This window comes from Phytophthora sojae (assembly GCF_000149755.1).
Source record: "Phytophthora sojae unplaced genomic scaffold PHYSOscaffold_2, whole genome shotgun sequence".
In the NCBI taxonomy this organism is placed as follows: Eukaryota; Oomycota; class Peronosporomycetes; order Peronosporales; family Peronosporaceae; genus Phytophthora; species Phytophthora sojae.
In genome coordinates this window covers 3947857-3975855 of record NW_009258116.1, presented here as the reverse complement: position 1 = coordinate 3975855, position 27999 = coordinate 3947857, and the positions used below count along the sequence as shown (strand labels likewise).

The window sequence follows — 27999 nt, the reverse complement described above, 5'->3', positions numbered from 1 at the left end:
TAATGTGTCCGTAATCTGTGCCTAAAACTTACATCCCTTCGGGATTTTTTTTGGGTTTGGGCACATATTTGGGGTGCATTATCCAATACCGTTGACTTGACAGTCAGACGAGCCGGACAGCCGGTCGAGCGGACACGGCTACAGATGTAGTAGACCGTGCCGTTGTAGCCGCTCTTGATACTGTAGGTGTGGTTCTTGTGTTCCATCCAGAAATTTCCCAACTGAGCGCAAGACTGCGCTGAGTCGCACGGAACTCGTGCTCGCAATGACTGGTTAAACGAACAGCATCCTAAATGGTTGGAGAGCAGCACAAGTTTAAGTTGGATAGTACATATTTTTATGTTGCCTTAATGTTGCACTTACGTTGCTGGTATGTTGCATGTTTTGGGCAAAAATATCTCGGGCTTTGCCCAAACACCGTGTATTCCGCCCGAAATATGTGCCCAAATCCACCAAAAAAGTTCATTTTTCGGTGCACTTTCGGGATGCATTATCAGCTTCCAAGTCAACCGGTGTTGTCCTGGAGGTTAACAGCCACACCTGTGACCCCCCACGTGAAACCGTTATCGACGCTTCGGCCGAGATGAAGGAGATCATCGAGACACTGACCGCAAGCGACATGGCTATGGCTCCGACGCGCGTTTGGTCCACCGCGATGGCGACTCTTCACCGGAAGTACGGCAAGTCGGCGTCCCTTCGTGTGATGGTGAAACCGTCAGCCGTTTCGTTTGTCAAGAACGTTAGACGGGAGTTAACAGGCGGTGACGTGTTCCGTGCAATCGAATTGGAACCCACGTCACTCGTCAGCGCTGATGACGCCCGCCCCTTCCTGCAATTCAGCTATCTCTACGCCCAAGCGGGGAAGCACAAGCGCATGGTGGGGTTCGCCCATCCCGACCTCCTACGGCTGCTCAAGTACCCGAAGAACCCACTTTTTGTCGACTGCACCTTCAAGGCGTGCCCCAAGCCCTTTTCCCAAGTTGCAATAATAATGGGATTCGATCCGGCGTTCGACTTGTACCTCCCGATTTTCTACGTCCTCCTCCAAGGCAAAGAGCAGCAGACGTACTGGCACATGTTGGACATGGTGATCATGCAGTGTGACATGCAAGTGGACCCTCGGACCGTCACCTGTGACTTTGAACTGGGCTTGATCAACGCTGAGCGTGAGCAGTTCCCCGGGGTGCCTCTTGTGGGATGCCTATTCCACTGGAAGCAAGCCTTGCGTCGCAAGATGCTTGACTTGCGCATCCCGGTTGACACGGTTGCTAACGTCATGTCAAGTGGCGTGATCGACGTGTTAACCGTCATCACAGTGGACGAAATTATTTCGAAGGGCATCCCGTACGTTCGCAGTCGCATCGATGAGTCTGGCCATCGAGTCAAGTGGTCCACCTTTTGGCGCTACTTTGCCAAGACCTGGATGCGGACGTATGGTCCTTCAACGTGGAACGTCAATACCAGTGGACATTGTCAACCGCACCAATAACGCTCTGGAGCGTTTCAACCGGACGTTGAACGAGTCGTTTACGACTTCTTACCCAAGCTTGTTGACATTTGTTGACGTGATCAAGACCAAGTCTCAAAACTATGTCGACCTCATCGAAGACATTCGCCATCAGCGCCAGCAGCCACCTGACCATGCCAACTTGGCACGCGTCGAAGTGCCTGACGACTACTTGCGCTTCGAACCGGAACCCACGCAGGAGTAGCGACACGAACAGATCTAGCTCGTAGGCTAAGTTCAATACAACACCATCCATCCCAACATATACACCGGGTCGCACCATGATATCCCAAATGTGTACCTAAATTTTATCCGTCCTCAAAGTGTCCTAAAAATTCGCCGGGTTGATAGGACGAATCCCAAATGTGTACCTAAATTATAGTTATCCTAACTATGTACCGAAATACAACCTGTCCCGAATATACACCTAAAACGTCGGTTAATGTGTCCGTAATCTGTGCCTAAAACTTACATCCCTTCGGGATTTTTTTTGGGTTTGGGCACATATTTGGGGTGCATTATCCAATACCGTTGACTTGACAGTCAGACGAGCCGGACAGCCGGTCGAGCGGACACGGCTACAGATGTAGTAGACCGTGCCGTTGTAGCCGCTCTTGATACTGTAGGTGTGGTTCTTGTGTTCCATCCAGAAATTTCCCAACTGAGCGCAAGACTGCGCTGAGTCGCACGGAACTCGTGCTCGCAATGACTGGTTAAACGAACAGCATCCTAAATGGTTGGAGAGCAGCACAAGTTTAAGTTGGATAGTACATATTTTTATGTTGCCTTAATGTTGCACTTACGTTGCTGGTATGTTGCATGTTTTGGGCAAAAATATCTCGGGCTTTGCCCAAACACCGTGTATTCCGCCCGAAATATGTGCCCAAATCCACCAAAAAAGTTCATTTTTCGGGATGTTTGGGGCGGTTTGGGTGCACTTTCGGGATGCATTATCAGCTTCCAAGTCAACCGGTGTTGTCCTGGAGGTTAACAGCACCCCCCACGTGAAACCGTTATCGACGCTTCGGCCGAGATGAAGGAGATCATCGAGACACTGACCGCAAGCGACATGGCTATGGCTCCGACGCGCGTTTGGTCCACCGCGATGGCGACTCTTCACCGGAAGTACGGCAAGTCGGCGTCCCTTCGTGTGATGGCGAAACCGTCAGCCGTTTCGTTTGTCAAGAACTGGATGCGGACGTATGGTCCTTCAACGTGGAACGTCAATACTATTGCTGAGGCAGTGGACATTGTCAACCGCACCAATAACGCTCTGGAGCGTTTCAACCGGACGTTGAACGAGTCGTTTACGACTTCTCACCCAAGCTTGTTGACATTTGTTGACGTGATCAAGACCAAGTCTCAAAACTATGTCGACCTCATCGAAGACATTCGCCATCAGCGCCAGCAGCCACCTGACCATGCCAACTTGGCACGCGTCGAAGTGCCTGACGACTACCTGCGCTTCGAACCGGAACCCACGCAGGAGTAGCGACACGAACAGATCTAGCTCGTAGGCTAAGTTCAATACAACACCATCCATCCCAACATATACACCGGGTCGCACCATGATATCCCAAATGTGTACCTAAATTTTATCCGTCCTCATAGTGTCCTAAAAATTCGCCGGGTTGATAGGACGAATCCCAAATGTGTACCTAAATTATAGTTATCCTAACTATGTACCGAAATACAACCTGTCCCGAATATACACCTAAAACGTCGGTTAATGTGTCCGTAATCTGTGCCTAAAACTTACATCCCTTCGGGATTTTTTTTGGGTTTGGGCACATATTTGGGGTGCATTATCCAATATCCACAACAGCTACAGTCAGACGAGCCGGACAGCCGGTCGAGCGGACACGGCTACAGATGTAGTAGACCGTGCCGTTGTAGCCGCTCTTGATACTGTAGGTGTGGTTCTTGTGTTCCATCCAGAAATTTCCCAACTGAGCGCAAGACTGCGCTGAGTCGCACGGAACTCGTGCTCGCAATGACTGGTTAAACGAACAGCATCCTAAATGGTTGGAGAGCAGCACAAGTTTAAGTTGGATAGTACATATTTTTATGTTGCCTTAATGTTGCACTTACGTTGCTGGTATGTTGCATGTTTTGGGCAAAAATATCTCGGGCTTTGCCCAAACACCGTGTATTCCGCCCGAAATATGTGCCCAAATCCACCAAAAAAGTTCATTTTTCGGGATGTTTGGGGCGGTTTGGGTGCACTTTCGGGATGCATTATCAGCTTCCAAGTCAACCGGTGTTGTCCTGGAGGTTAACAGCCACACCTGTGACCCCCCACGTGAAACCGTTATCGACGCTTCGGCCGAGATGAAGGAGATCATCGAGACACTGACCGCAAGCGACATGGCTATGGCTCCGACGCGCGTTTGGTCCACCGCGATGGCGACTCTTCACCGGAAGTACGGCAAGTCGGCGTCCCTTCGTGTGATGGCGAAACCGTCAGCCGTTTCGTTTGTCAAGAACGTTAGACGGGAGTTAACAGGCGGTGACGTGTTCCGTGCAATCGAATTGGAACCCACGTCACTCGTCAGCGCTGATGACGCCCGCCCCTTCCTGCAATTCAGCTATCTCTACGCCCAAGCGGGGAAGCACAAGCGCATGGTGGGGTTCGCCCATCCCGACCTCCTACGGCTGCTCAAGTACCCGAAGAACCCACTTTTTGTCGACTGCACCTTCAAGGCGTGCCCCAAGCCCTTTTCCCAAGTTGCAATAATAATGGGATTCGATCCGGCGTTCGACTTGTACCTCCCGATTTTCTACGTCCTCCTCCAAGGCAAAGAGCAGCAGACGTACTGGCACATGTTGGACATGGTGATCATGCAGTGTGACATGCAAGTGGACCCTCGGACCGTCACCTGTGACTTTGAACTGGGCTTGATCAACGCTGAGCGTGAGCAGTTCCCCGGGGTGCCTCTTGTGGGATGCCTATTCCACTGGAAGCAAGCCTTGCGTCGCAAGATGCTTGACTTGCGCATCCCGGTTGACACGGTTGCTAACGTCATGTCAAGTGGCGTGATCGACGTGTTAACCATCATCACAGTGGACGAAATTATTTCGAAGGGCATCCCGTACGTTCGCAGTCGCATCGATGAGTCTGGCCATCGAGTCAAGTGGTCCACCTTTTGGCGCTACTTTGCCAAGACCTGGATGCGGACGTATGGTCCTTCAACGTGGAACGTCAATACTATTGCTGAGGCAGTGGACATTGTCAACCGCACCAATAACGCTCTGGAGCGTTTCAACCGGACGTTGAACGAGTCGTTTACGACTTCTTACCCAAGCTTGTTGACATTTGTTGACGTGATCAAGACCAAGTCTCAAAACTATGTCGACCTCATCGAAGACATTCGCCATCAGCGCCAGCAGCCACCTGACCATGCCAACTTGGCACGCGTCGAAGTGCCTGACGACTACTTGCGCTTCGAACCGGAACCCACGCAGGAGTAGCGACACGAACAGATCTAGCTCGTAGGCTAAGTTCAATACAACACCATCCATCCCAACATATACACCGGGTCGCACCATGATATCCCAAATGTGTACCTAAATTTTATCCGTCCTCAAAGTGTCCTAAAAATTCGCCGGGTTGATAGGACGAATCCCAAATGTGTACCTAAATTATAGTTATCCTAACTATGTACCGAAATACAACCTGTCCCGAATATACACCTAAAACGTCGGTTAATGTGTCCGTAATCTGTGCCTAAAACTTACATCCCTTCGGGATTTTTTTTGGGTTTGGGCACATATTTGGGGTGCATTATCCAATATCCACAACAGCTACAGTCAGACGAGCCGGACAGCCGGTCGAGCGGACACGGCTACAGATGTAGTAGACCGTGCCGTTGTAGCCGCTCTTGATACTGTAGGTGTGGTTCTTGTGTTCCATCCAGAAATTTCCCAACTGAGCGCAAGACTGCGCTGAGTCGCACGGAACTCGTGCTCGCAATGACTGGTTAAACGAACAGCATCCTAAATGGTTGGAGAGCAGCACAAGTTTAAGTTGGATAGTACATATTTTTATGTTGCCTTAATGTTGCACTTACGTTGCTGGTATGTTGCATGTTTTGGGCAAAAATATCTCGGGCTTTGCCCAAACACCGTGTATTCCGCCCGAAATATGTGCCCAAATCCACCAAAAAAGTTCATTTTTCGGGATGTTTGGGGCGGTTTGGGTGCACTTTCGGGATGCATTATCAGCTTCCAAGTCAACCGGTGTTGTCCTGGAGGTTAACAGCCACACCTGTGACCCCCCACGTGAAACCGTTATCGACGCTTCGGCTGTACTATCCAACTTAAACTTGTGCTGCTCTCCAACCATTTAGGATGCTGTTCGTTTAACCAGTCATTGCGAGCACGAGTTCCGTGCGACTCAGCGCAGTCTTGCGCTCAGTTGGGAAATTTCTGGATGGAACACAAGAACCACACCTACAGTATCAAGAGCGGCTACAACGGCACGGTCTACTACATCTGTAGCCGTGTCCGCTCGACCGGCTGTCCGGCTCGTCTGACTGTAGCTGTTGTGGATATTGGATAATGCACCCCAAATATGTGCCCAAACCCAAAAAAAATCCCGAAGGGATGTAAGTTTTAGGCACAGATTACGGACACATTAACCGACGTTTTAGGTGTATATTCGGGACAGGTTGTATTTCGGTACATAGTTAGGATAACTATAATTTAGGTACACATTTGGGATTCGTCCTATCAACCCGGCGAATTTTTAGGACACTATGAGGACGGATAAAATTTAGGTACACATTTGGGATATCATGGTGCGACCCGGTGTATATGTTGGGATGGATGGTGTTGTATTGAACTTAGCCTACGAGCTAGATCTGTTCGTGTCGCTACTCCTGCGTGGGTTCCGGTTCGAAGCGCAGGTAGTCGTCAGGCACTTCGACGCGTGCCAAGTTGGCATGGTCAGGTGGCTGCTGGCGTTGATGGCGAATGTCTTCGATGAGGTCGACATAGTTTTGAGACTTGGTCTTGATCACGTCAACAAATGTCAACAAGCTTGGGTGAGAAGTCGTAAACGACTCGTTCAACGTCCGGTTGAAACGCTCCAGAGCGTTATTGGTGCGGTTGACAATGTCCACTGCCTCAGCAATAGTATTGACGTTCCACGTTGAAGGACCATACGTCCGCATCCACGTCAAAAGCGACATGCTGCCGGAGTTACCGCCCAGCGACTCGCCGCTCGAGACCGTCACGGACCCGCTCACCTTGCCCGTGCCGGACTTGGCGCTAGCCATGGACACAGACCCACTGTTCGCACTCGCTCCGGAACCGCTCGAGATCACCACGCTGCCGCCCACGTCCGCTGAACCGACACCGCCGTTGATGTCCACCTCGCCGCCGGTCTTCACACCCGTTCCACCTAGCAGCACCACACGTCCGCCAGCGCTCACGCCGTTGCTGTCCGCCACGTTGCTGTCGCCGCTGCGCACAAGCACGTTGCCGCCCGCGTTTGAGTCGCCCGACCCCACCAGCAAGTCGATGTCGCCCGCTGCGCCCTTCGTCGCGCCCGACGTCACGATGTTGACCGCCCCGGAGTTGCCGCCCAGAGACACACCGGTCGACAACGAGATGGACCCACTGGCCTGGGCGCCGCCCGTAGACAGCGAAATCCGGCCGCTCGTCAGAGCCGTGCCGGACTCCAAGCTCGAGATCAGCACGTCTCCGCTCGCCACGTTCGTGCCGCCGCCACTTTGAACCGCTACATCACCACCTGCAGTCGAGGTTCCTGCGCCTCCGCTTACTTTGACAACGCCGCCCGTTTGACCCTTTCCGCCGGAGACCTCCACCTTTCCGCCCACACCCGACGACGTGCTTGACGACGTGCCAGCAGACAGCGTGATCGCGCCGCTGGCTGCCTTGCCTCCGGCTCCCACGCGCATCGTGATATCACCGCCCTTGCCACTCGCGGAGCCATCCGACGTCGCCACCAACACAGAGCCAGAGTCTCCACTGCTTGCGATGCCGCTCGAGACCGTCACGCTGCCGCTCGTCTGAGCAGAGCCCGAACCCGCCGTGGACACCACCACATCGCCGCTCGTCGCCGTGGTCCCATTGCCGCTGGTAATGCGCACGCTGCCACCAAGTGACGAATCGCCCACACCGCCTGTCAACGTCAAGTCGCCACCTGTCGCGGTACCAGCTCCGCCGCGAACTGCCACCACGCCTCCCTTGCCGCTCACAGCCCTGCTTTGACCGCCGTCCACGCTCACGGAGCCTCCTGTAGCCGCGTCGCCCGAGCCCACGCTCAGAGAGATCGACCCGCTTGCGCCGCCCGTCGAAGCACCCGTCGAGACCGACACCGATCCGGAGCTACCACCGCTCGACGCGCCCGACGACAGCCGCACCGCACCGCTCGTGCTCGTCAGCGCCGTTCCCGATGCCGCGCTCGACACGGCCACATCACCGCTCGTCGCACTGTCCCCGCTGCCGCTAGAGATCAGGACGCTGCCGCCAAGGACCGACGTACCAGATCCCGCGGACAGCTGCACGTTGCCGCCCGTAGCGGTGCCGTTGCCACCCTGCACCGACACTCGCCCGCCGACGCCCTGCTGGTTCACGCTCGTGCCGCCACCGATCTGCACGTCGCCTCCGACGGCAGCGTCTCCCGAGCCCACACGCACGATGATCGACCCGCTGGCACCGCCGTTCGTGCCGCCACTCGCCTTCGACGTCAAAAGCGACATGCTGCCGGAGTTACCGCCCAGCGACTCGCCGCTCGAGACCGTCACGGACCCGCTCACCTTGCCCGTGCCGGACTTGGCGCTAGCCATGGACACAGACCCACTGTTCGCACTCGCTCCGGAACCGCTCGAGATCACCACGCTGCCGCCCACGTCCGCTGAACCGACACCGCCGTTGATGTCCACCTCGCCGCCGGTCTTCACACCCGTTCCACCTAGCAGCACCACACGTCCGCCAGCGCTCACGCCGTTGCTGTCCGCCACGTTGCTGTCGCCGCTGCGCACAAGCACGTTGCCGCCCGCGTTTGAGTCGCCCGACCCCACCAGCAAGTCGATGTCGCCCGCTGCGCCCTTCGTCGCGCCCGACGTCACGATGTTGACCGCCCCGGAGTTGCCGCCCAGAGACACACCGGTCGACAACGAGATGGACCCACTGGCCTGGGCGCCGCCCGTAGACAGCGAAATCCGGCCGCTCGTCAGAGCCGTGCCGGACTCCAAGCTCGAGATCAGCACGTCTCCGCTCGCCACGTTCGTGCCGCCGCCACTTTGAACCGCTACATCACCACCTGCAGTCGAGGTTCCTGCGCCTCCGCTTACTTTGACAACGCCGCCCGTTTGACCCTTTCCGCCGGAGACCTCCACCTTTCCGCCCACACCCGACGACGTGCTTGACGACGTGCCAGCAGACAGCGTGATCGCGCCGCTGGCTGCCTTGCCTCCGGCTCCCACGCGCATCGTGATATCACCGCCCTTGCCACTCGCAGAGCCATCCGACGTCGCCACCAACACAGAGCCAGAGTCTCCACCGCTTGCGATGCCGCTCGAGACCGTCACGCTGCCGCTCGTCCGAGCAGAGCCCGAACCCGCCGTGGACACCACCACATCGCCGCTCGTCGCCGTGGTCCCATTGCCGCTGGTAATGCGCACGCTGCCACCAAGTGACGAATCGCCCACACCGCCTGTCAACGTCAAGTCGCCACCTGTCGCGGTACCAGCTCCGCCGCGAACTGCCACCACGCCTCCCTTGCCGCTCACAGCCCTGCTTTGACCGCCGTCCACGCTCACGGAGCCTCCTGTAGCCGCGTCGCCCGAGCCCACGCTCAGAGAGATCGACCCGCTTGCGCCGCCCGTCGAAGCACCCGTCGAGACCGACACCGATCCGGAGCTACCACCGCTCGACGCGCCCGACGACAGCCGCACCGCACCGCTCGTGCTCGTCAGCGCCGTTCCCGATGCCGCGCTCGACACGGCCACATCACCGCTCGTCGCACTGTCCCCGCTGCCGCTAGAGATCAGGACGCTGCCGCCAAGGACCGACGTACCAGATCCCGCGGACAGCTGCACGTTGCCGCCCGTAGCGGTGCCGTTGCCACCCTGCACCGACACTCGCCCGCCGACGCCCTGCTGGTTCACGCTCGTGCCGCCACCGATCTGCACGTCGCCTCCGACGGCAGCGTCTCCCGAGCCCACACGCACGATGATCGACCCGCTGGCACCGCCGTTCGTGCCGCCACTCGCCTTCGACGTCAAAAGCGACACGCTGCCGGAGTTACCGCCCAGCGACTCGCCGCTCGAGACCGTCACGGACCCGCTCACCTTGCCCGTGCCGGACTTGGCGCTAGCCATGGACACAGACCCACTGTTCGCACTCGCTCCGGAACCGCTCGAGATCACCACGCTGCCGCCCACGTCCGCTGAACCGACACCGCCGTTGATGTCCACCTCGCCGCCGGTCTTCACACCCGTTCCACCTAGCAGCACCACACGTCCGCCAGCGCTCACGCCGTTGCTGTCCGCCACGTTGCTGTCGCCGCTGCGCACAAGCACGTTGCCGCCCGCGTTTGAGTCGCCCGACCCCACCAGCAAGTCGATGTCCCCGGACGCACCCTTCGTCGCGCCCGACGTCACGATGTTGACCGCCCCGGAGTTGCCGCCCAGAGACACACCGGTCGACAACGAGATGGACCCACTGGCCTGGGCGCCGCCCGTAGACAATGAAATCCGGCCGCTCGTCAGAGCCGTGCCGGACTCCAAGCTCGAGATCAGCACGTCTCCGCTCGCCACATTCGTGCCGCCGCCACTTTGAACCGCTACATCACCACCTGCAGTCGAGGTTCCTGCGCCTCCGCTTACTTTGACAACGCCGCCCGTTTGACCCTTTCCGCCGGAGACCTCCACCTTTCCGCCCACACCCGACGACGTGCTTGACGACGTGCCAGCAGACAGCGTGATCGCGCCGCTGGCTGCCTTGCCTCCGGCTCCCACGCGCATCGTGATATCACCGCCCTTGCCACTCGCAGAGCCATCCGACGTCGCCACCAACACAGAGCCAGAGTCTCCACTGCTTGCGATGCCGCTCGAGACCGTCACGCTGCCGCTCGTCCGAGCAGAGCCCGAACCCGCCGTGGACACCACCACATCGCCGCTCGTCGCCGTGGTCCCATTGCCGCTGGTAATACGCACGCTGCCACCAAGTGACGAATCGCCCACACCGCCTGTCAACGTCAAGTCGCCACCTGTCGCGGTACCAGCTCCGCCGCGAACTGCCACCGCGCCTCCCTTGCCGCTCACAGCCCTGCTTTGACCGCCGTCCACGCTCACGGAGCCTCCTGTAGCCGCGTCGCCCGAGCCCACGCTCAGAGAGATCGACCCGCTTGCGCCGCCCGTCGAAGCACCCGTCGAGACCGACACCGATCCGGAGCTACCACCGCTCGACGCGCCCGACGACAGCCGCACCGACCCGCTCGTGCTCGTCAGCGCCGTTCCCGATGCCGCGCTCGACACGGCCACATCACCGCTCGTCGCACTGTCCCCGCTGCCGCTAGAGATCAGGACGCTGCCGCCAAGGGCCGACGTACCAGATCCCGCGGACAGCTGCACGTTGCCGCCCGTAGCGGTGCCGTTGCCACCCTGCACCGACACTCGCCCGCCGACGCCCTGCTGGTTCACGCTCGTGCCGCCACCGATCTGCACGTCGCCTCCGACGGCAGCGTCTCCCGAGCCCACACGCACGATGATCGACCCGCTGGCACCGCCGTTCGTGCCGCCACTCGCCTTCGACGTCAAAAGCGACACGCTGCCGGAGTTACCGCCCAGCGACTCGCCGCTCGAGACCGTCACGGACCCGCTCACCTTGCCCGTGCCGGACTTGGCGCTAGCCATGGACACAGACCCACTGTTCGCACTCGCTCCGGAACCGCTCGAGATCACCACGCTGCCGCCCACGTCCGCTGAACCGACACCGCCGTTGATGTCCACCTCGCCGCCGGTCTTCACACCCGTTCCACCTAGCAGCACCACACGTCCGCCAGCGCTCACGCCGTTGCTGTCCGCCACGTTGCTGTCGCCGCTGCGCACAAGCACGTTGCCGCCCGCGTTCGAGTCGCCCGACCCCACCAGCAAGTCGATGTCGCCCGCTGCGCCCTTCGTCGCGCCCGACGTCACGATGTTGACCGCCCCGGAGTTGCCGCCCAGAGACACACCGGTCGACAACGAGATGGACCCACTGGCCTGGGCGCCGCCCGTAGACAACGAAATCCGGCCGCTCGTCAGAGCCGTGCCGGACTCCAAGCTCGAGATCAGCACGTCTCCGCTCGCCACGTTCGTGCCGCCGCCACTTTGAAGCGCTACATCACCACCTGCAGTCGAGGTTCCTGCGCCTCCGCTTACTTTGACAACGCCGCCCGTTTGGCCCTTTCCGCCGGAGACCTCCACCTTTCCGCCCACACCCGACGACGTGCTTGACGACGTGCCAGCAGACAGCGTGATCGCGCCGCTGGCTGCCTTGCCTCCGGCTCCCACGCGCATCGTGATATCACCGCCCTTGCCACTCGCAGAGCCATCCGACGTCGCCACCAACACAGAGCCAGAGTCTCCACTGCTTGCGATGCCGCTCGAGACCGTCACGCTGCCGCTCGTCTGAGCAGAGCCCGAACCCGCCGTGGACACCACCACATCGCCGCTCGTCGCCGTGGTCCCATTGCCGCTGGTAATGCGCACGCTGCCACCAAGTGACGAATCGCCCACACCGCCTGTCAACGTCAAGTCGCCACCTGTCGCGGTACCAGCTCCGCCGCGAACTGCCACCACGCCTCCCTTGCCGCTCACAGCCCTGCTTTGACCGCCGTCCACGCTCACGGAGCCTCCTGTAGCCGCGTCGCCCGAGCCCACGCTCAGAGAGATCGACCCGCTTGCGCCGCCCGTCGAAGCACCCGTCGAGACCGACACCGATCCGGAGCTACCACCGCTCGACGCGCCCGACGACAGCCGCACCGCACCGCTCGTGCTCGTCAGCGCCGTTCCCGATGCCGCGCTCGACACGGCCACATCACCGCTCGTCGCACTGTCCCCGCTGCCGCTAGAGATCAGGACGCTGCCGCCAAGGGCCGACGTACCAGATCCCGCGGACAGCTGCACGTTGCCGCCCGTAGCGGTGCCGTTGCCACCCTGCACCGACACTCGCCCGCCGACGCCCTGCTGGTTCACGCTCGTGCCGCCACCGATCTGCACGTCGCCTCCGACGGCAGCGTCTCCCGAGCCCACACGCACGATGATCGACCCGCTGGCACCGCCGTTCGTGCCGCCACTCGCCTTCGACGTCAAAAGCGACACGCTGCCGGAGTTACCGCCCAGCGACTCGCCGCTCGAGACCGTCACGGACCCGCTCACCTTGCCCGTGCCGGACTTGGCGCTAGCCATGGACACAGACCCACTGTTCGCACTCGCTCCGGAACCGCTCGAGATCACCACGCTGCCGCCCACGTCCGCTGAACCGACACCGCCGTTGATGTCCACCTCGCCGCCGGTCTTCACACCCGTTCCACCTAGCAGCACCACACGTCCGCCAGCGCTCACGCCGTTGCTGTCCGCCACGTTGCTGTCGCCGCTGCGCACAAGCACGTTGCCGCCCGCGTTAGAGTCGCCCGACCCCACCAGCAAGTCGATGTCGCCCGCTGCGCCCTTCGTCGCGCCCGACGTCACGATGTTGACCGCCCCGGAGTTGCCGCCCAGAGACACACCGGTCGACAACGAGATGGACCCACTGGCCTGGGCACCGCCCGTAGACAACGAAATCCGGCCGCTCGTCAGAGCCGTGCCGGACTCCAAGCTCGAGATCAGCACGTCTCCGCTCGCCACATTCGTGCCGCCGCCACTTTGAACCGCTACATCACCACCTGCAGTCGAGGTTCCTGCGCCTCCGCTTACTTTGACAACGCCGCCCGTTTGGCCCTTTCCGCCGGAGACCTCCACCTTTCCGCCCACACCCGACGACGTGCTTGACGACGTGCCAGCAGACAGCGTGATCGCGCCGCTGGCTGCCTTGCCTCCGGCTCCCACGCGCATCGTGATATCACCGCCCTTGCCACTCGCAGAGCCATCCGACGTCGCCACCAACACAGAGCCAGAGTCTCCACCGCTTGCGATGCCGCTCGAGACCGTCACGCTGCCGCTCGTCCGAGCAGAGCCCGAACCCGCCGTGGACACCACCACATCGCCGCTCGTCGCCGTGGTCCCATTGCCGCTGGTAATACGCACGCTGCCACCAAGTGACGAATCGCCCACACCGCCTGTCAACGTCAAGTCGCCACCTGTCGCGGTACCAGCTCCGCCGCGAACTGCCACCACGCCTCCCTTGCCGCTCACAGCCCTGCTTTGACCGCCGTCCACGCTCACGGAGCCTCCTGTAGCCGCGTCGCCCGAGCCCACGCTCAGAGAGATCGACCCGCTTGCGCCGCCCGTCGAAGCACCCGTCGAGACCGACACCGATCCGGAGCTACCACCGCTCGACGCGCCCGACGACAGCCGCACCGACCCGCTCGTGCTCGTCAGCGCCGTTCCCGATGCCGCGCTCGACACGGCCACATCACCGCTCGTCGCACTGTCCCCGCTGCCGCTAGAGATCAGGACGCTGCCGCCAAGGGCCGACGTACCAGATCCCGCGGACAGCTGCACGTTGCCGCCCGTAGCGGTGCCGTTGCCACCCTGCACCGACACTCGCCCGCCGACGCCCTGCTGGTTCACGCTCGTGCCGCCACCGATCTGCACGTCGCCTCCGACGGCAGCGTCTCCCGAGCCCACACGCACGATGATCGACCCGCTGGCACCGCCGTTCGTGCCGCCACTCGCCTTCGACGTCAAAAGCGACACGCTGCCAGAGTTACCACCTGTTGATGCACCTGATGCTAATGCTAAACTTCCGGTTGTGGAAGATGTGGATGTTTGTAAGCTGATGTCGCCGCTGCGGCCTGGAATTCCTTTACCACTGACGATGATAACGGATCCGCCAGTGGCACTAGTTCCGGATTGAGTGACTGCGTCTGCTGCTGATATCTCGATGTTTCCACCAAGGTTATGACTTGATCCTGCCTCAACTACGACTGAGCCCCCTTGTAATAGAGGATCGGTCGTCGAACCAGCTGAAATTGCCACGGTGCCTCCTGTACCAGCATCACCTGTACCAACGATAATCTGGACAGAGCCACCGCTTCCGCCCGTCGAAGGGGACGTTTCAAGCGCGATATCACCCGAGTTGGCCCCGTTTGCAGATCCTGTTAGAAGGCGAATGTCTCCGGATTCGCTAGTGCTTGCATTGCCAGAAGAGAGACTGATCACTCCTGATGGCCCCACGTTCCCGATGCCTGAACTAATCTCCACTGACCCAGAGGAGGCGTGAGCAGCGATACTATCAGATGAGTGGAGAAGCAGCTTCCCTGAGGCTGCGCCGTAATTACTTTGGCCAGTTTTCACGTCGATATCACCCCCAAGTTGCCAGTTCGATGACCCTGAGTGAATAACCACCTTTGAGCCAGGCTTGTTGTCGAGAGATCCCGCAGCGAGCGACAATTCTTTTGCAGACTGGAGGTTTAAGGACGCAACTTCCGATGATATCGTAGTGGTCTCTCCGAGAAACTGAATCCCGGTGTCGTTGATTCTTAGACGGCCCGCTGAAACACCGCCCGCGGTCGTGGAAATCAATACGTCGGTCGCGATTATTTCGTTCGCTTCGGTCGCTGTCACATCGATGCTCGCACCAGCACGAATGCTCGTACCTGCTCGGACGTCCAACAGAATGCCTGCACCGATGCCATCTACAAAGATGGGCAAGTCGTCGTAAGAAGCACCAGCAAATGGTCGATCAAGAAAAAACTGCGTCGACGTCACTGGTCGAACGGGATCCACCAGATAAGCTCCTCCTGCTAAACGCACAAACGTGCTACCCGAGAGCTCCGTGGACAAGTCCAGCAGCGTCGTAACAGCATCACTGCCATGTACAACCGAAACATTGCCCGGTAACTGGCGGGCCGTGGTCGAGCTGGCATCGGCGAAGTGGCGGATCTGCAGCACCTTGTGCGACGAGGCCGAATTCACCGTGTCGTCATGCGAATGCAAGTGGAATCCGCGCGCGTTCATCGCAGTCTGCAACGTCGTGTCCTCGGCCGTGGAGAACGCCTTCTTCCGAATCTCGATGCTTTCGCCCCCTGTCAGGGCGTGCTGCAGCCCCTCGTCGATCAAAATGGTGGTGTTAGTGACACCCATCACCGTGCGCGCATCAAGCTGCCCGAAAAACACCACATCTCCAACATTCACGAACGCCCTACCACCACACAAAAAAAAACAAGCATCAGCCACCAAACAAGGACCGACACACAGCTTGCATCACCCGAACCTGACGTCATTCGTAGTTGGCACGCTCGTGGCCCCGACCACGGCGCCTGGGCTGTTGACGGAGTCGACATTGCGATACACTTTTCCTGATCTCACCGCTAGTGACGCCGAGCCGTGCACTGGGTGGTTCTTCACCGTCACCTCGCCCACCATGTGATTGTCTGCACGATAGCACAGCACGAGTCAGCACCAGATCGTCACAAACTTCTCCTCAAGTCGTCGACGCACCGAACATGAATGGGTCGCGCGGGTTCGGCTTGGTCGCCACGTCCGCCAATCTGCGCGGCACCTGGCGCGGCACGCTCGGCTTGGCGGCTTCCTGCGCTGCTTGAGGCGGCTGGATCCCCGCCTTGGCCCCTGCGTCTCCCGCGGCCGGCGGTGTCCGCAGCGTGAGCCCCGCAGCCAGCAGGACGAGCGTCCGAAGCGCCCGCATCCTAGTCCTGTTGCTATCTGCCTACTTCTGCCGCTGCTCCTCGCTCTCGTGTTCCTGTGCTCCTGCGCCCTCGTTGCTCTCTGCTCTGCGGGATCGCGAAGTGGCCATGCTTCTATGCTGCGGGCCGTCCGATTCCCATACGGAAAGATTTTAGAAGGATCCGCCCCATGGCATGACCTTTCACGTCCAGGTGGACCGCCCCGGTGTCCTCAATGCGTGTGCGTATCGCCACTGCAGCACGCCACAGAAACTCGGCGACCGACACGGCGCGCGCGCGGGGCTGAGCGGGCGGCGAGGAGGCGGCGCAGGAGCTCGAGTGCCGGGCGAGCAGCTTCTTAAGGCAAACGATTCTGATGTAGTATATTCTGTATGGGCCCTGTGAGTCCTGAAATGCCTCCGTCGGCCGGACGGCGTCAACTCCGGCGACGCTTTTTTGCCTTATTTGCTGCTGCCTGGGCTGTCTCCACCTCCGGCGCGTACCGACCCTTCTGGCTGACGGTGCTCAGCGACGCGGGGCCTGCCTCGACCAGGCCAGAAGCTTGTGTTGGCTGGTCCGGGACGGGGAAGATCTTGAACACCTCCACAATGACTTCGTGGAACAGCACGTAGCTGTGTTGGCAAACCACGAACTGCTCTTTGCCGCTGCTCGGCGCGTGGCCGAATCCGAGAGAGCGGAGTTTGGCGTGGACCAGCTTCTCCGCCCTCACGCTGTCGTCGCGGTCGAGCGCGCCATAGAAAGAGAGCGACGACTCTCCTCAAGCCGGCATGGAAGTAGCCGCCCCCGTCATCTGTGCCGCGGCGCGATCTCGCACACTGGTCCTGGAGGTGCCAGCCTTCATTATCCAGTTGTTCTCCGACCATTCGTTCGTCGCCCTCTTCTCCGAGTTGCAGAGGAGGTTGTAGAGTCCGACGATGTACTTCTCTGGCCCACATAAGAAACAACACTTCGGTTTTCTGGACATAACTATTTACAAAAAAAATCGTTTGGCGACTCGCAATACCTCAACCGAAAGCTGCGCATTTGCTCCGTTTCACGCTATGATTTAAAAAAATTTAGCAGCAGAAAGAAAAGAGAAACAGCCTTTTATCTGAAGTCCGGTTTAGGCAACATTAGGTTTTTTAGCGAGGTGCTGTCAAAAATTAGCGATATTAGAAAATAAAATATCACCGTAATCGCGAGTGACTGCTTTACCCTTATGTTCGGTTGTCAATGTTGTAGCGCCTGTTGGAGACGAGTTAGAAGGGCTACAGTTTTGAGGTTTTTCTACGCGATTATGTGCGGACCCATTTATTTTGGCCAATAGTAAGCTGAAACAGTTGATTATACCCAATCATATGTTACACGTGGTCCACATCAAATTGAGGTTTAATGCCGAATGTTGTTTCTTAAGTGGGCCAGAGAAGTACAGAGCATCGATTATGATGTGAAGCCATTGCCCAAGACTAGTAATTGAGCTTTCAATAAGCTGAGGTTTTATTCCTCGTTAAAACGAAATGCATCATATCAAGTGGGTATTACAGCCAATCACCATTCAGTACAGATTTAAATACGGATTTACCAATCAACTCACACAGATTAGGAAAGATTCGAAACCAGATGTTTATACGTAGAATGCGGAATTGGCAACAAAATGAAGAAAATGAATCTTGCTTGAGATGTTTTTGCAGCTTGTAATTCAAAGTGAAACATACCTTTGTAGTTATTGTAGTAAAAAAAACTTCAAACACTCTCTCGCAGCACTAACATTGTATCCTATCCAGGTATATTATACAAATGCATGACCCTGCTTGCTTGCTTGCCTTGCTTTGCTTGTTTGGCTCTGTTTTGCTGCTTAGCCTGGCTGAATTTACTTCCAGTAACGTTGCACAATGATAAAACCTGGCTGGGTTGTACAACCTGGTATGCACAAGTTGCAAAGCAGGCGCGCTGCTTTAGCTTTCTAGCCTTGCCTTGCCTCGTTTTGCTTTGCTTGCTAGACTGGGTGGCGCTAATACAAATTTGTATTGTATTTGTACTACATGTACCAACTGATGTAGCCAAATGTAGCTTGAAGGTTGCTTAATGTCGCTTGATGAAAAACTCTTCAGTTCTTACGAACTGCGAATAAGTCTGTCATTAAGATGTACACCTTAATTCATCGCACTGTTTTAGTTCACTCGCTTTCATCTTCTTCATTGCATCCAGGTATTGTCCCTCTGAGGGGCCAAACGGCCTCATCTTTAGTAGCAGTGGTGGGTTATTAGATGTGGCACGCGTCTTCGCTATGACAAGAGCATCCTCTGGTTCCAGGGCATGATACGGGTCAGGACACTCGCCTCCTTCATCGACGTTGTCGTCGTGCGTTCCAGGACACGGAAACTAGATGGTATGATCGAGTAATCACTTCTCGATACGTCACTGTAGCCCACAGTTTACATTCTGGCGGCCCTCCTACTCGAACGAAAAGAGGTGCAGTGGAAACAATGCACTGCCCGAGCGATTTAAGGGCGCGGCTTGCTTCGCCCTTAAATCTATTTGCTTGCTATGTAGCCCATCGCAGGACGTAGCTCAAAACATTCTAACATTCTTAAATGGTGGCGACCACAGGTCGCCAAATAGGCGAGTTTCGTGAGATAAGTACCAGTTGCATCTCACATACTTTAGCTGCAAGCAAAGCCCCTTGTTCGCGTGTGGGCCGTGGCCCCGAATTAATCACCGCCGTCTATACTTTCCCTTTCGGCTTTGATGATTTTTCGAGTTCGTGAGTGGCACGAACGCTTTCGAAACGAGGACTGTGCAAATTGCACCGATGACCCAGTATCGCCAAGTAGAGAATAGCATTGTCTTCAAAAGTTGTGATACCCAGCACATCGTTGTATCCACCACTGATGATGGCTAGCAGAGGTTGCTCGACCGTCCAAGCTGCCGCTGCGCCACTCAGCACACCCATCAGAAACTTTGGAACGGCGAAATATAACAAGACGCTTGATTATTGACGGTGTCAGCGAAGCGGGGCAGGCCGCGGAGTGTAGGCTATACCGATCTTGAAAATTGACGGTCATCTTGAGGTCACGTCGACAGCGTTGGCTTGCTAGTTTAACATCCAGGCGTGCAAGACGCCCCAATAACACCACCAGAAGCCGAAACAACAGGATGCCAATTCCACCGACAGGGAAAAGGATAACACTCAAGGGTAAACTTATCCACGTCAAAATGCCGCCGCCAAGACCCAACGCAGCGTTGAACGTGTGGAATTCAAGTAGCTCGAATAATTTCCGCGCAAATAGCCGACAGCGACCAGCCTGTGAAAGCGCCGGGGAAGCGTTTGGCAGTCGGTGTTACTAGAGTCTCGCCCTGCATCGGCACTGCAACCGTGGAAACCATCGGACTTCTTGACGCCGTCAGGACAATTTGCCCACCTGGGCAGGACCTACTTAGTAAGGCGCTGGACTACGAGAAGTGCGAGCATCTGAACCTTGAAGCGATGTATCCACAACCTCTAGGGAGGACATCGCAAATGTATTCAAAGCAATATAGACAATGTGCGACCCACTACTAACACAATGTCGGCTTCGCGTCGGGAGTGGGTGTTCGGATAACAACGGTCTCCATGTCGGCTCTCGGAGTACGCAGGTCAGCCATGTCCTCACGTTCAGTGCAAGCCCACGTCGTCAGCGCCACGGATGGTTTGGCGACCACTGCAATGCAAATCATCCCCAGCACCCAGCAGCCGAGGACAACACCTACGTATGCACCGGGGTCGTCCTGGTAGTTGATCCACCCGATCGCGTCCGCATGCCCGCCGCTGACAAGTGCCTCGATCGGGAGAACGATCCCCCACCCAACGGCAATGAGGCTCAACGTGCCCACAACCAGCTTCAGAGTGGCGAAGTAGAGCATCACCAGCAACGTCTTCGGTGAGAAGAAGAAGAAGAAGAGGCGCTGGCACCAATTGCTGCAGCCGTTGTTCGTCGACAGCCCGCTCTGGATCCCGTACGCTTTGCGAAGCTTGGGCTCTCGCTTGGACACCATGTTCGCCAGGCCGATGTCCGTCCTTGCCAGCATCTCCACGACGGCTGCTGACAGCTGGAAGAGCGCGATCCCCACGCCGAACAGCGGCACGAGCCCAATACTCAGAGGAACGAGCACCAACACGAGGATCGCGCCGCCGATGCCCAGGAACGCGTTGAGCGTGTGGAAAGCGACTAGTCTGGCGAAACCAATGCTGAACGACCGGCAGTGGCCGGGCGGCGACGGCGCTAGCGGTGCGGGTGGAGGAGGGCAGCTCTGACGGACGCTGGTCTCGTCATCGTCGTCCGTGTCGTTGTCATCAACCGCGACGGCCACCGCAATGGGCTTCTCAGCCGTATCGAAGTCGTAGCGGTGGTAGATAACGTCGCCCACTGGACTCTTCATGCTCGCTTGGTTGCTCTGGCGGTGCGTTTCAAGGTGCGGACTGGCCCACGGCGAGCAGAATGCAGCAATGGACGCCACGAGCTTACATGAGAAACGAGCGGGGTCTCACGAAGCGACTCCCAATACACGCCGCCTCCTGGACATGGGTGCAGGTGTTAATAACGGAAGTTGAAGCAGTTGTACCGGAAACGCGGTACATGTGACGCGCCCGCGTAAATACCGGTATCGGATTTTGACCAATCAAAAACCGGTATCTGTAAAACGTCAGAGGCCTGATTACTGGTTCAGCTTCAGCTTGAACTTACAATAAGCTGGCACCATCTTAGCCCTCCGACGCCAGCAATAGCACCGCCGAGCTGGCTAAAATAGCGGCGCGGACAACTATAGCCGCGGCGTCCTCGCTGCCAGCTTGCAGCCTGCAAAACGGCGAGGACTGGCTGGACTTGCTTCAAATCTGTTGGGGTCCAAGGTCTTGCGCAAGAATGTGTGTGCCGCACATAAAACCTCGTGTCATCCACCAATCAGACGGCGCCCTACCCTAGGACGAGGGGGAAAAACCTCGGGGAAAATGTAAGGCTCCCAAGCGCAGCAATATGTCCGGCATCCATTGCCGTTTAGATCACATTGTCCACAGGTGCGGGTGTGTTCCATCGCTCCAGTCGACGTGAACATGGAGACGGCGACGACAGCGGCGGCCAGCGATCAGGGCGCTGCGGACGAAGCAGTGCGTGCGCCGGCGGCCGCGGCGCCGCAGCAGAAGGAGCGCGAGATCGACGAGGTCATGGACTTCCTCAAGTTCAGCGTCAAGTCTAGCACGAGCTTCGGCGGCACGATCCTCTTCAAGTTCAAGGACGCGGACGACGCCGAGCCCAAGACCACGTACGCCGTGGAGATCAGCGACGATCGTCACGTGGCCACGGTCAAGAACGCGAGCGCTGCCGACGTGCGCCCCACGTGCGAGGTGACCATCTCGATGGACGACTTCCTGTGGATCTACTCGGGCAAGGCGTCCAGCTCCGACATGGTCAAGCTCTTCTACGCCGGCCGGGTGGCCATCAGCGGCTACGCGTTCCGCACGGTGTCAAAGTTCGCGCAGAGCTTCGACTTCTCGTCCGAGAAGTGGCGCAGCTTCTACGCCTGGCGCAAGGCGCAGGACGAGAAGAACGACAGCAGCCGATCGCCGAGCGCGCGCGGGGAGGTCAGGAACGTTGGATCTCCTTCAAGAGACTACTGGTTCTTCCATGCGAGGAGTATCCTGGACCGGTATAACGTGACCAGGCTGCAGCGTTTGCTGTGGGAAACCTCTCTGGCCAGTTTGTTCGGAGGGCAGATTGTCTTGGACAGCGTGCGTCGCACATCGTTGCGCGACAGGAAAGTGGCGTCTGGCAGGTTCAGCGTGATTGCGAGCGTGGTGGGTGACGCCGGCTCCGTATCCGCGGCCTTGAAGCGCCGTGCGACGGGCGCCATCACCCCAGGCCAGCTCAACTACGAGCGGGAGCTCCGCGCCGAGCTGGAGAGGTATTTGCGCCCCTGCGCCAAGCAGTCCGCAGCAGTCGTCAACTCGCTTGCAGTAGGAAACCCCAAGCAGACGGCCAGCGTCCTGTTCGACTTTTTCGACGAGGACTACGTCGTGGCTGTGAAGCTCAGTGCCAAGGAGCGGCAGCAGCGTCGCCACCACCGCAACCGCGTGGACCTTGGCGACGCCGGCATGGCGCAGCTGGACAAGCTCGTGAAGGTGATCGGCAAGGGCGGCCACTCGAACCTGAAGCGCGACAACCGCTCCAAGTACGTGCCTGCGCCGGAACTGCTGCTGCGCGAGTTCCGCGTCAACGTGACTGTGCTCATGGACACGCTCAAGGAGAAGGCCTCGGGCCGCAAGGCCCTGCACAAGATCCCTGCCCCGGAGATGGACTGGCTGGTACGCAACGGACGCGCCGGCAGCATGGTCATCACGGACGGCAGCAGCAGCCGAGTGAAGCCGACAGGCGCAGCTAATGTCCCGTCGCGGGCTGCTTCCGCGCTGCCCAACTTGCCGCAGAGTATCATCGTCGAAGTGAACCGCGCCAAGATCGCTCGCAACCGCACGCGCTTCGACGTGCCCAAGCAGCGCATCAAGGCCAAGTTCGCATCCATTTCGCGCGAGCTGGCGATCCAGAGGAACCCAGTCGTGGCCCACGTCGACGAGCACCTGATGTTCTCCGACTACCTATAAACGACCGCTTAGTGGCGAGTTGCCTCTTGCTCCGAGACGTAGCTAGCTCCTTCCTAGACGCTTAGCAGCCTGCTGCGCCCATGCAGCCAGCCAGCAGCTCAGCACCACCACCACCACCGCCTCATTTTCATATTTAACGCAGAATTTTGCGCTTTACCCCTTCTTTTTTCCGTTTCTGATTGGTCCGTTTTCCCTAAATTTCAACATTTGACGAGCAATAGTCCGTGGGCCAGTCAAAAGCGTTTGGTGGAGTGGCTACGCACGCACTCGAAGCGAAGCAGAGCGAGACCCAGACCGAGACGACCATGGGGGACCTGGACGACCACACGCCCGACGAGATCTTCTGCAACAGTCAGGTGTTCGACATCGACTTCCACCCGCTGACGGACATCGTGGCTGTGGGCTCCATCGACGGCGTCGTGGAAGTGTAAGCGCTGCTGCCATCGACTTTTGCGGACACGAAATGGTTGATTCAGCCGGCTGACGTTTCTGGTGCTCCTGCGTGCAGCTACAAGTACTCGGAGGAGGCCAACACCAAGGTTCTGGAGCTGAAGAACCACCAGGAGGCGGTGCGCGCGCTGCTCTTCGCCCCCGATGGACAGAGTACGATGGTTTCTGTTGGGCTGTAAGAAATGCTGTTGGGTTGATTTGTGGTGCTGACAATTGGACCAATGGTGTGGCGATGTATTGTGCTTAGCTCTCTACACAGCTTCGGCGGACAAGTCGATCCGGGCCTTCGACACGCTCGGAAACCCCACGTGGGCGGAGATGCGTGCCCACGAGTAAGGAAGAAGGGAAAGAGAGGTGCGCATCCTGAACCGCGATGCTGACTTTATATTGTCATTGTTGTAGCCACCCGGTCAACCGCCTGCACGAGTTGTCGGCGAATGTTTTCGCGAGCGGTGACGACCAAGGTTGCGTCAAGATTTGGGACACACGACAGCACCGGTGCCTGTCCGAGTTCAAGGAGCACACGGTGCGTTTTCTCTTTGCTAGTTGATGGCAATTCGTCTTCATTCCTTATTTTTTTGCTGGCGGTTCGTCGATGACTTGCAGGACTACATTTCCGGTTTCGCGACCACCCCAGCGCATGAACACTTTTTGCTGGCGACGAGCGGCGACGGACGCTTGTCGGCTTACGATCTGCGCAAGAACGCATTGGCGGGCAAGAGTGACGAGTTGGACGACGAGCTTCTCTCGGTGGCGGTGGTGAAGAACGGCCGCAAGATTGTGTGCGGCTCGCAGGACGGTGTGCTCGTCATCTTCAGCTGGGGCACGTGGGGAGACATGTCGGACCGATTCCCCGGCCACCCTGAGTCCGTTGAGGCTCTGCTCATGGTGGATGAGGACACTGTTCTTACAGGATCGAGTGACGGCATCGTTCGGTACGTTTGTGAACTAATCCTCGGGTTCCAGTAGGATATATTGACGCTGACTTGGATTTATTCTGGTTATCAGTGTGGTGCAGCTGCACCCGAACAAGCTTCTGGGGCTGATCGGAGACCACGAAGACTTCCCGGTGGAAAACCTCAAGTTCTCTCACGACAAGAAGATCATCGGAAGCGTCTCGCACACCAACAAGGTGCACTTCTGGGACGTCGGATACCTTTTCGATGAGGATGACGGTGAAGACGAGGATGTGGCAGATGAAAACGAGGAGAAGGCCCCGGCTGGTTTATCTATGGATACCGAGATGCAGGACGCAGACAGCGACAGCGACAGTGATGATTCGGACATGGGCGATGCGGCTGGCGGTCGCCGGGCGTTCCCTACGGCCAACGAGCAGTTCTTCTCGGACTTGTAGTAAAGTAGGAGGTGTTCGTTGAGATAGATGGAGGAGGTTAACCCAACCATACAGTATTTTTCAAGGTCATTTATGTACTTCGTACACGTGTTAATTCTTACACTTCATAAGGTCAACGGGAACAACATCAACACTGCACGTACTCTGGGATACATTTGCCGGAGCCCTGTACAATCCAAACAGTCGAGTGCCGAAACTCACGGCCGCATACTACAGACAGAAGACTGCTCGTACAATCTGTTCGTCGTCGTATTCCAGTCTGCGTTTGGCAGCTTTGGGGTATTCGCACGAAGGCCAGGGGCTGCTGGTACAAGATATATCTTCCAGGTGTTTCAGTAGCTCTCGAGACGTAGGACGCAAGCTCGGGTCGATTTGTAGACAGTTGTGGGCGATCTCGCGGATGAACTCAGGACATACAGGTGTTAACATGTCCAGCAGATCATCTCTGGGGACATCTACCAGTAGCCTCCCCGTGTCTAGAGCCACCAAGACTACACCGAAGGAATAAATGTCGGCCTTCTCCGAGAATCTCCTCTCTGACAGCACCTCGGGGCTGCACCAGATGCTACCTTCACCAGGTTCGCCCCTTTTGACGTCAGAAGTTGAAGCAGTCGAAGCCCGGCCAGCACAATGGCCGAGCCCACAGAGCGCCGGCTCTCCTGTAGCAGAGTCTAGCAAGATGTGGCGCGGCTCAATTGCGCCGTGGATAATCGGTGGCGAATGTGTGTGGAGGAACGACAAGCCGCGAAGTATTCCCATTGCAATCTGAAGCTTTTGCTTAGTCCATGTCCAATGTTGAGCCTTCCTGCCGCTTCGAAGCGCACGACGTAAGTCACCACTGCGATGGTATTCCCAAACAGCCATCAGATTCTGGAACGAGTTCCAGGCTATACCCACGAGATTCGCGATGTTAGGGTGCTCTATCGTTGCAGCCATGCGAATTTCACGTGCGAGCCGTTCAACAGCTTGAGTGTCATTGCGCTTCGGTACCCGTAGTCGCTTTAGAACCACTTCGCGAGATCCTAGCGTTCCAACAAGAACCTCATTCGGAGAGCCATCCCTACCACGGGATATCATTTTGTCACCGTTCACATCGATGATAGGCACACGTAAGGCAAGAACGACAGGGTCATTCTGGAAAAGCAGCAGCACTTGCGAAGCACCCAGGGCGTCAGAGTAATCAACCTCGGACGGTCCTGATGCACTCGAGTATCCCCTTCGAACTTCCGTCTCCAGCTCCGCCTCAAGATCGGACAGTTCGGACGACATGGAATCTGTAGCACCGTTGCTACCGTTTGTATTCACGAAGAAAACGCCTTCAGGGGTCAGAGCGCAATGCTCCAGTGCTGATTTCTCCATGAGGTCCATCTTGGTGCTTGGACGTTGTTCTCGTCGAAACAGGTAGCGGAAGTACATGACCCCTATGGCGCAGAGCACAGTGAGTAGTATTGCTGCCACCACCCAGATAGCAATTAGCATCCCTGACGTCCCAGCGTCGGCTTTACCCACTTTTGCTTCCGCTAGATCTTGGAGGAGACCTGCCACCACGCCGGATTTGCGTGGAGTGCACCACTCGCTGCTGTTCGCTGAGGAGGTGATCGTCGTGCATGGGATCACGAGATCAAGCTGTCGGGGACAGTTCCCACTATTGGTGCTTGGTGGCTGCAGCGTAATGGCAAAAGACTCGAAAGAATGGCGGTACACAGTCGGCATGGGGACGTCGGTGTTGTTTCCTTCTTCTCCCCAGATCAGACTTGTTTCCACGGTCACTGAGGCTGCGTTCGCCTCGCTTTCGGATACCAAGACAGCGCACTTGGCCACCTCTTTGATCTGATTATCGGCGCAGATTGTTCCGCGCAGGACGGTGTCTGCGCTCACAGGGTCGACGCACGACATCGATGGACAATTGTTCAGCTCCTGGAACTCGTCGCGCGTCACCACCACTTCGTCCATGCTGAGATCGCAGCGCACCTTGACCTCGCGCGTCTTGTTGGCGCTCGTGACGACGTAGCCTTGGTCCCAGAGCACGAGTCGCTGCAGAGTCCCGCCCAAGTCTCGCCAGGCCAGATCGCTCTGCGTCAGCAGGTATTGCACCTCGATGGGCAGCGACCCGTTGAGCTTCAGCTTGGGCGATTCGATGCCGCTGTTGATGAGCTGCGCCATCCGCGACGATATGGCCATGCCAGCAAAGTTCTCGGCGAGCGACGGGCGCGCGAGCGTCGACAGGATCAGCAGCAGCGACTCACGGAGCACTCGAGGGAGCGCCATGCTTCCCCGGCGCTGGTGGCTCTCGGCTTCGGTCTCCGCTAGCGTTTTCCCAACTGGCCTGAATTTCCAGCCAGCGATACAGCGAGCTCAACGCCGTTGGGATCATGGGTGGAACGGCCGTCCGTCACTTGGTGCAGTTTCAGCGCCAACGTCCGGATCGCCGGCCCCGCGTTCAGCGCGGTAGAAAGTAGTGGCATGACCCACAACAATGGACAGCAAGTCTTCCATACTTCTGGAGCAGTGCAGCGTCGAGCAGACCAAGCAGCAGTGCCAGTAGCAGCAGAGGCGCGAGGAGCGAGCCCCCCAATAGGACTTGCAGTGGGTTCCGCGTGAAGGGACGCGGTCGCCACGTCTTATTCGGCTCGCAAATAGCAGGCGCGGCGATCGCGCGCACACCGACGGCATCGCCTTCAATTGATGACAACAATGCTGCGATGCATGTCCAGGGCGAGTACCATGACCAGCACCGCATTGGCCATTTACGCACTCAGCATTACCCGTGGTGGTCTACTGAGGACGCTTCCGCTTCAACTTGGTCCGAGTGCAACTGTCGAAGCAGTTCTCGCTGTTGATTGGACGCCGGGGCGGCATACAAAACACAATATGTTTCTGGCCGCATACAAAGCGCAAGATGTTTCTGCCTCCTGAGCATCACCCTCTTCCTCAGGGCACACACACAACGAGGGGAAGCGCTCTGAAGTGCTAGGCGCTAGCTCAGCTCTCGCGCCTCAGTCGCTGCCGGCACCTGCCTCCGTCTGCCTGCAGCCCCCTAGCCGCAGCCACCGACCGGCCAGCCGGCCGCGTAACTTTCGAGCTGACCGACACTGCAGCGGCGGCCGCAGACAGGCCATCGGGGGAAGCCGATCGTACTTAGCGCTCCTGTCTAATCGTCGAGCCCCGCCTCCAAGCCAGAGCGAGAGACGAGAACGCGCGCCGCGTACCAAGCGGTCGAGACCGTCACGGCGCCAGCAGCAGCAGCAGGACGGAGC

The 27999-nt window shown here is 57.9% G+C and overlaps 11 protein-coding genes across 11 annotated transcripts; 6 read left to right on the top strand and 5 right to left on the bottom strand.

The window, feature by feature from the left end:
* Positions 1-583: 583 nt before the first annotated feature.
* PHYSODRAFT_325164 (hypothetical protein) lies at positions 584-1712 on the top strand (the record flags this gene model as incomplete). Its single annotated transcript, XM_009521002.1, has 2 exons — positions 584-1436; positions 1465-1712. 2 exons carry the CDS (start codon positions 584-586, stop codon positions 1710-1712), a joined length of 1101 nt encoding a protein of 366 aa, XP_009519297.1.
* Positions 1713-2540: 828 nt separating this feature from the next.
* PHYSODRAFT_325163 (hypothetical protein) lies at positions 2541-2999 on the top strand (the record flags this gene model as incomplete). The annotated part of the gene is made up of 1 exon (XM_009521001.1): positions 2541-2999. The coding sequence occupies one exon, from the start codon at positions 2541-2543 to the stop codon at positions 2997-2999; it is 459 nt and encodes a 152-aa protein (XP_009519296.1).
* A 710-nt stretch (positions 3000-3709) lies between these two features.
* On the top strand, positions 3710-4099 carry PHYSODRAFT_481169 (hypothetical protein; the record flags this gene model as incomplete). Its single annotated transcript, XM_009521000.1, has 1 exon — positions 3710-4099. A coding segment is annotated over one exon (390 nt), but the record flags the coding sequence as incomplete, so codon positions are not given.
* Positions 4100-4348: 249 nt separating this feature from the next.
* On the top strand, positions 4349-4978 carry PHYSODRAFT_480966 (hypothetical protein; the record flags this gene model as incomplete). The annotated part of the gene is made up of 1 exon (XM_009520999.1): positions 4349-4978. One exon carries the CDS (start codon positions 4349-4351, stop codon positions 4976-4978), a length of 630 nt encoding a protein of 209 aa, XP_009519294.1.
* A 1403-nt stretch (positions 4979-6381) lies between these two features.
* PHYSODRAFT_480393 (hypothetical protein) lies at positions 6382-6699 on the bottom strand (the record flags this gene model as incomplete). The annotated part of the gene is made up of 1 exon (XM_009520998.1): positions 6382-6699. One exon carries the CDS (start codon positions 6697-6699, stop codon positions 6382-6384), a length of 318 nt encoding a protein of 105 aa, XP_009519293.1.
* A 978-nt stretch (positions 6700-7677) lies between these two features.
* On the bottom strand, positions 7678-11394 carry PHYSODRAFT_478485 (hypothetical protein; the record flags this gene model as incomplete). Its single annotated transcript, XM_009520997.1, has 3 exons — positions 7678-8430; positions 9250-9663; positions 10777-11394. Coding segments are annotated over 3 exons (1785 nt in total), but the record flags the coding sequence as incomplete, so codon positions are not given.
* A 3258-nt stretch (positions 11395-14652) lies between these two features.
* Positions 14653-15768, bottom strand: PHYSODRAFT_481486 (hypothetical protein; the record flags this gene model as incomplete). Its single annotated transcript, XM_009520996.1, has 1 exon — positions 14653-15768. A coding segment is annotated over one exon (1116 nt), but the record flags the coding sequence as incomplete, so codon positions are not given.
* A 4097-nt stretch (positions 15769-19865) lies between these two features.
* On the bottom strand, positions 19866-20726 carry PHYSODRAFT_311166 (hypothetical protein; the record flags this gene model as incomplete). The annotated part of the gene is made up of 1 exon (XM_009520995.1): positions 19866-20726. The coding sequence occupies one exon, from the start codon at positions 20724-20726 to the stop codon at positions 19866-19868; it is 861 nt and encodes a 286-aa protein (XP_009519290.1).
* Positions 20727-21507: 781 nt separating this feature from the next.
* Positions 21508-22938, top strand: PHYSODRAFT_482901 (hypothetical protein; the record flags this gene model as incomplete). Its single annotated transcript, XM_009520994.1, has 2 exons — positions 21508-22671; positions 22765-22938. 2 exons carry the CDS (start codon positions 21508-21510, stop codon positions 22936-22938), a joined length of 1338 nt encoding a protein of 445 aa, XP_009519289.1.
* A 305-nt stretch (positions 22939-23243) lies between these two features.
* PHYSODRAFT_359158 (hypothetical protein) lies at positions 23244-24810 on the top strand (the record flags this gene model as incomplete). The annotated part of the gene is made up of 6 exons (XM_009520993.1): positions 23244-23365; positions 23447-23541; positions 23648-23720; positions 23791-23914; positions 23995-24323; positions 24397-24810. The coding sequence occupies 6 exons, from the start codon at positions 23244-23246 to the stop codon at positions 24740-24742; spliced, it is 1089 nt and encodes a 362-aa protein (XP_009519288.1). The 3' UTR covers positions 24743-24810.
* Positions 24811-24952: 142 nt separating this feature from the next.
* On the bottom strand, positions 24953-27010 carry PHYSODRAFT_478972 (hypothetical protein; the record flags this gene model as incomplete). The annotated part of the gene is made up of 1 exon (XM_009520992.1): positions 24953-27010. The coding sequence occupies one exon, from the start codon at positions 27008-27010 to the stop codon at positions 24953-24955; it is 2058 nt and encodes a 685-aa protein (XP_009519287.1).
* Positions 27011-27999: the final 989 nt, after the last annotated feature.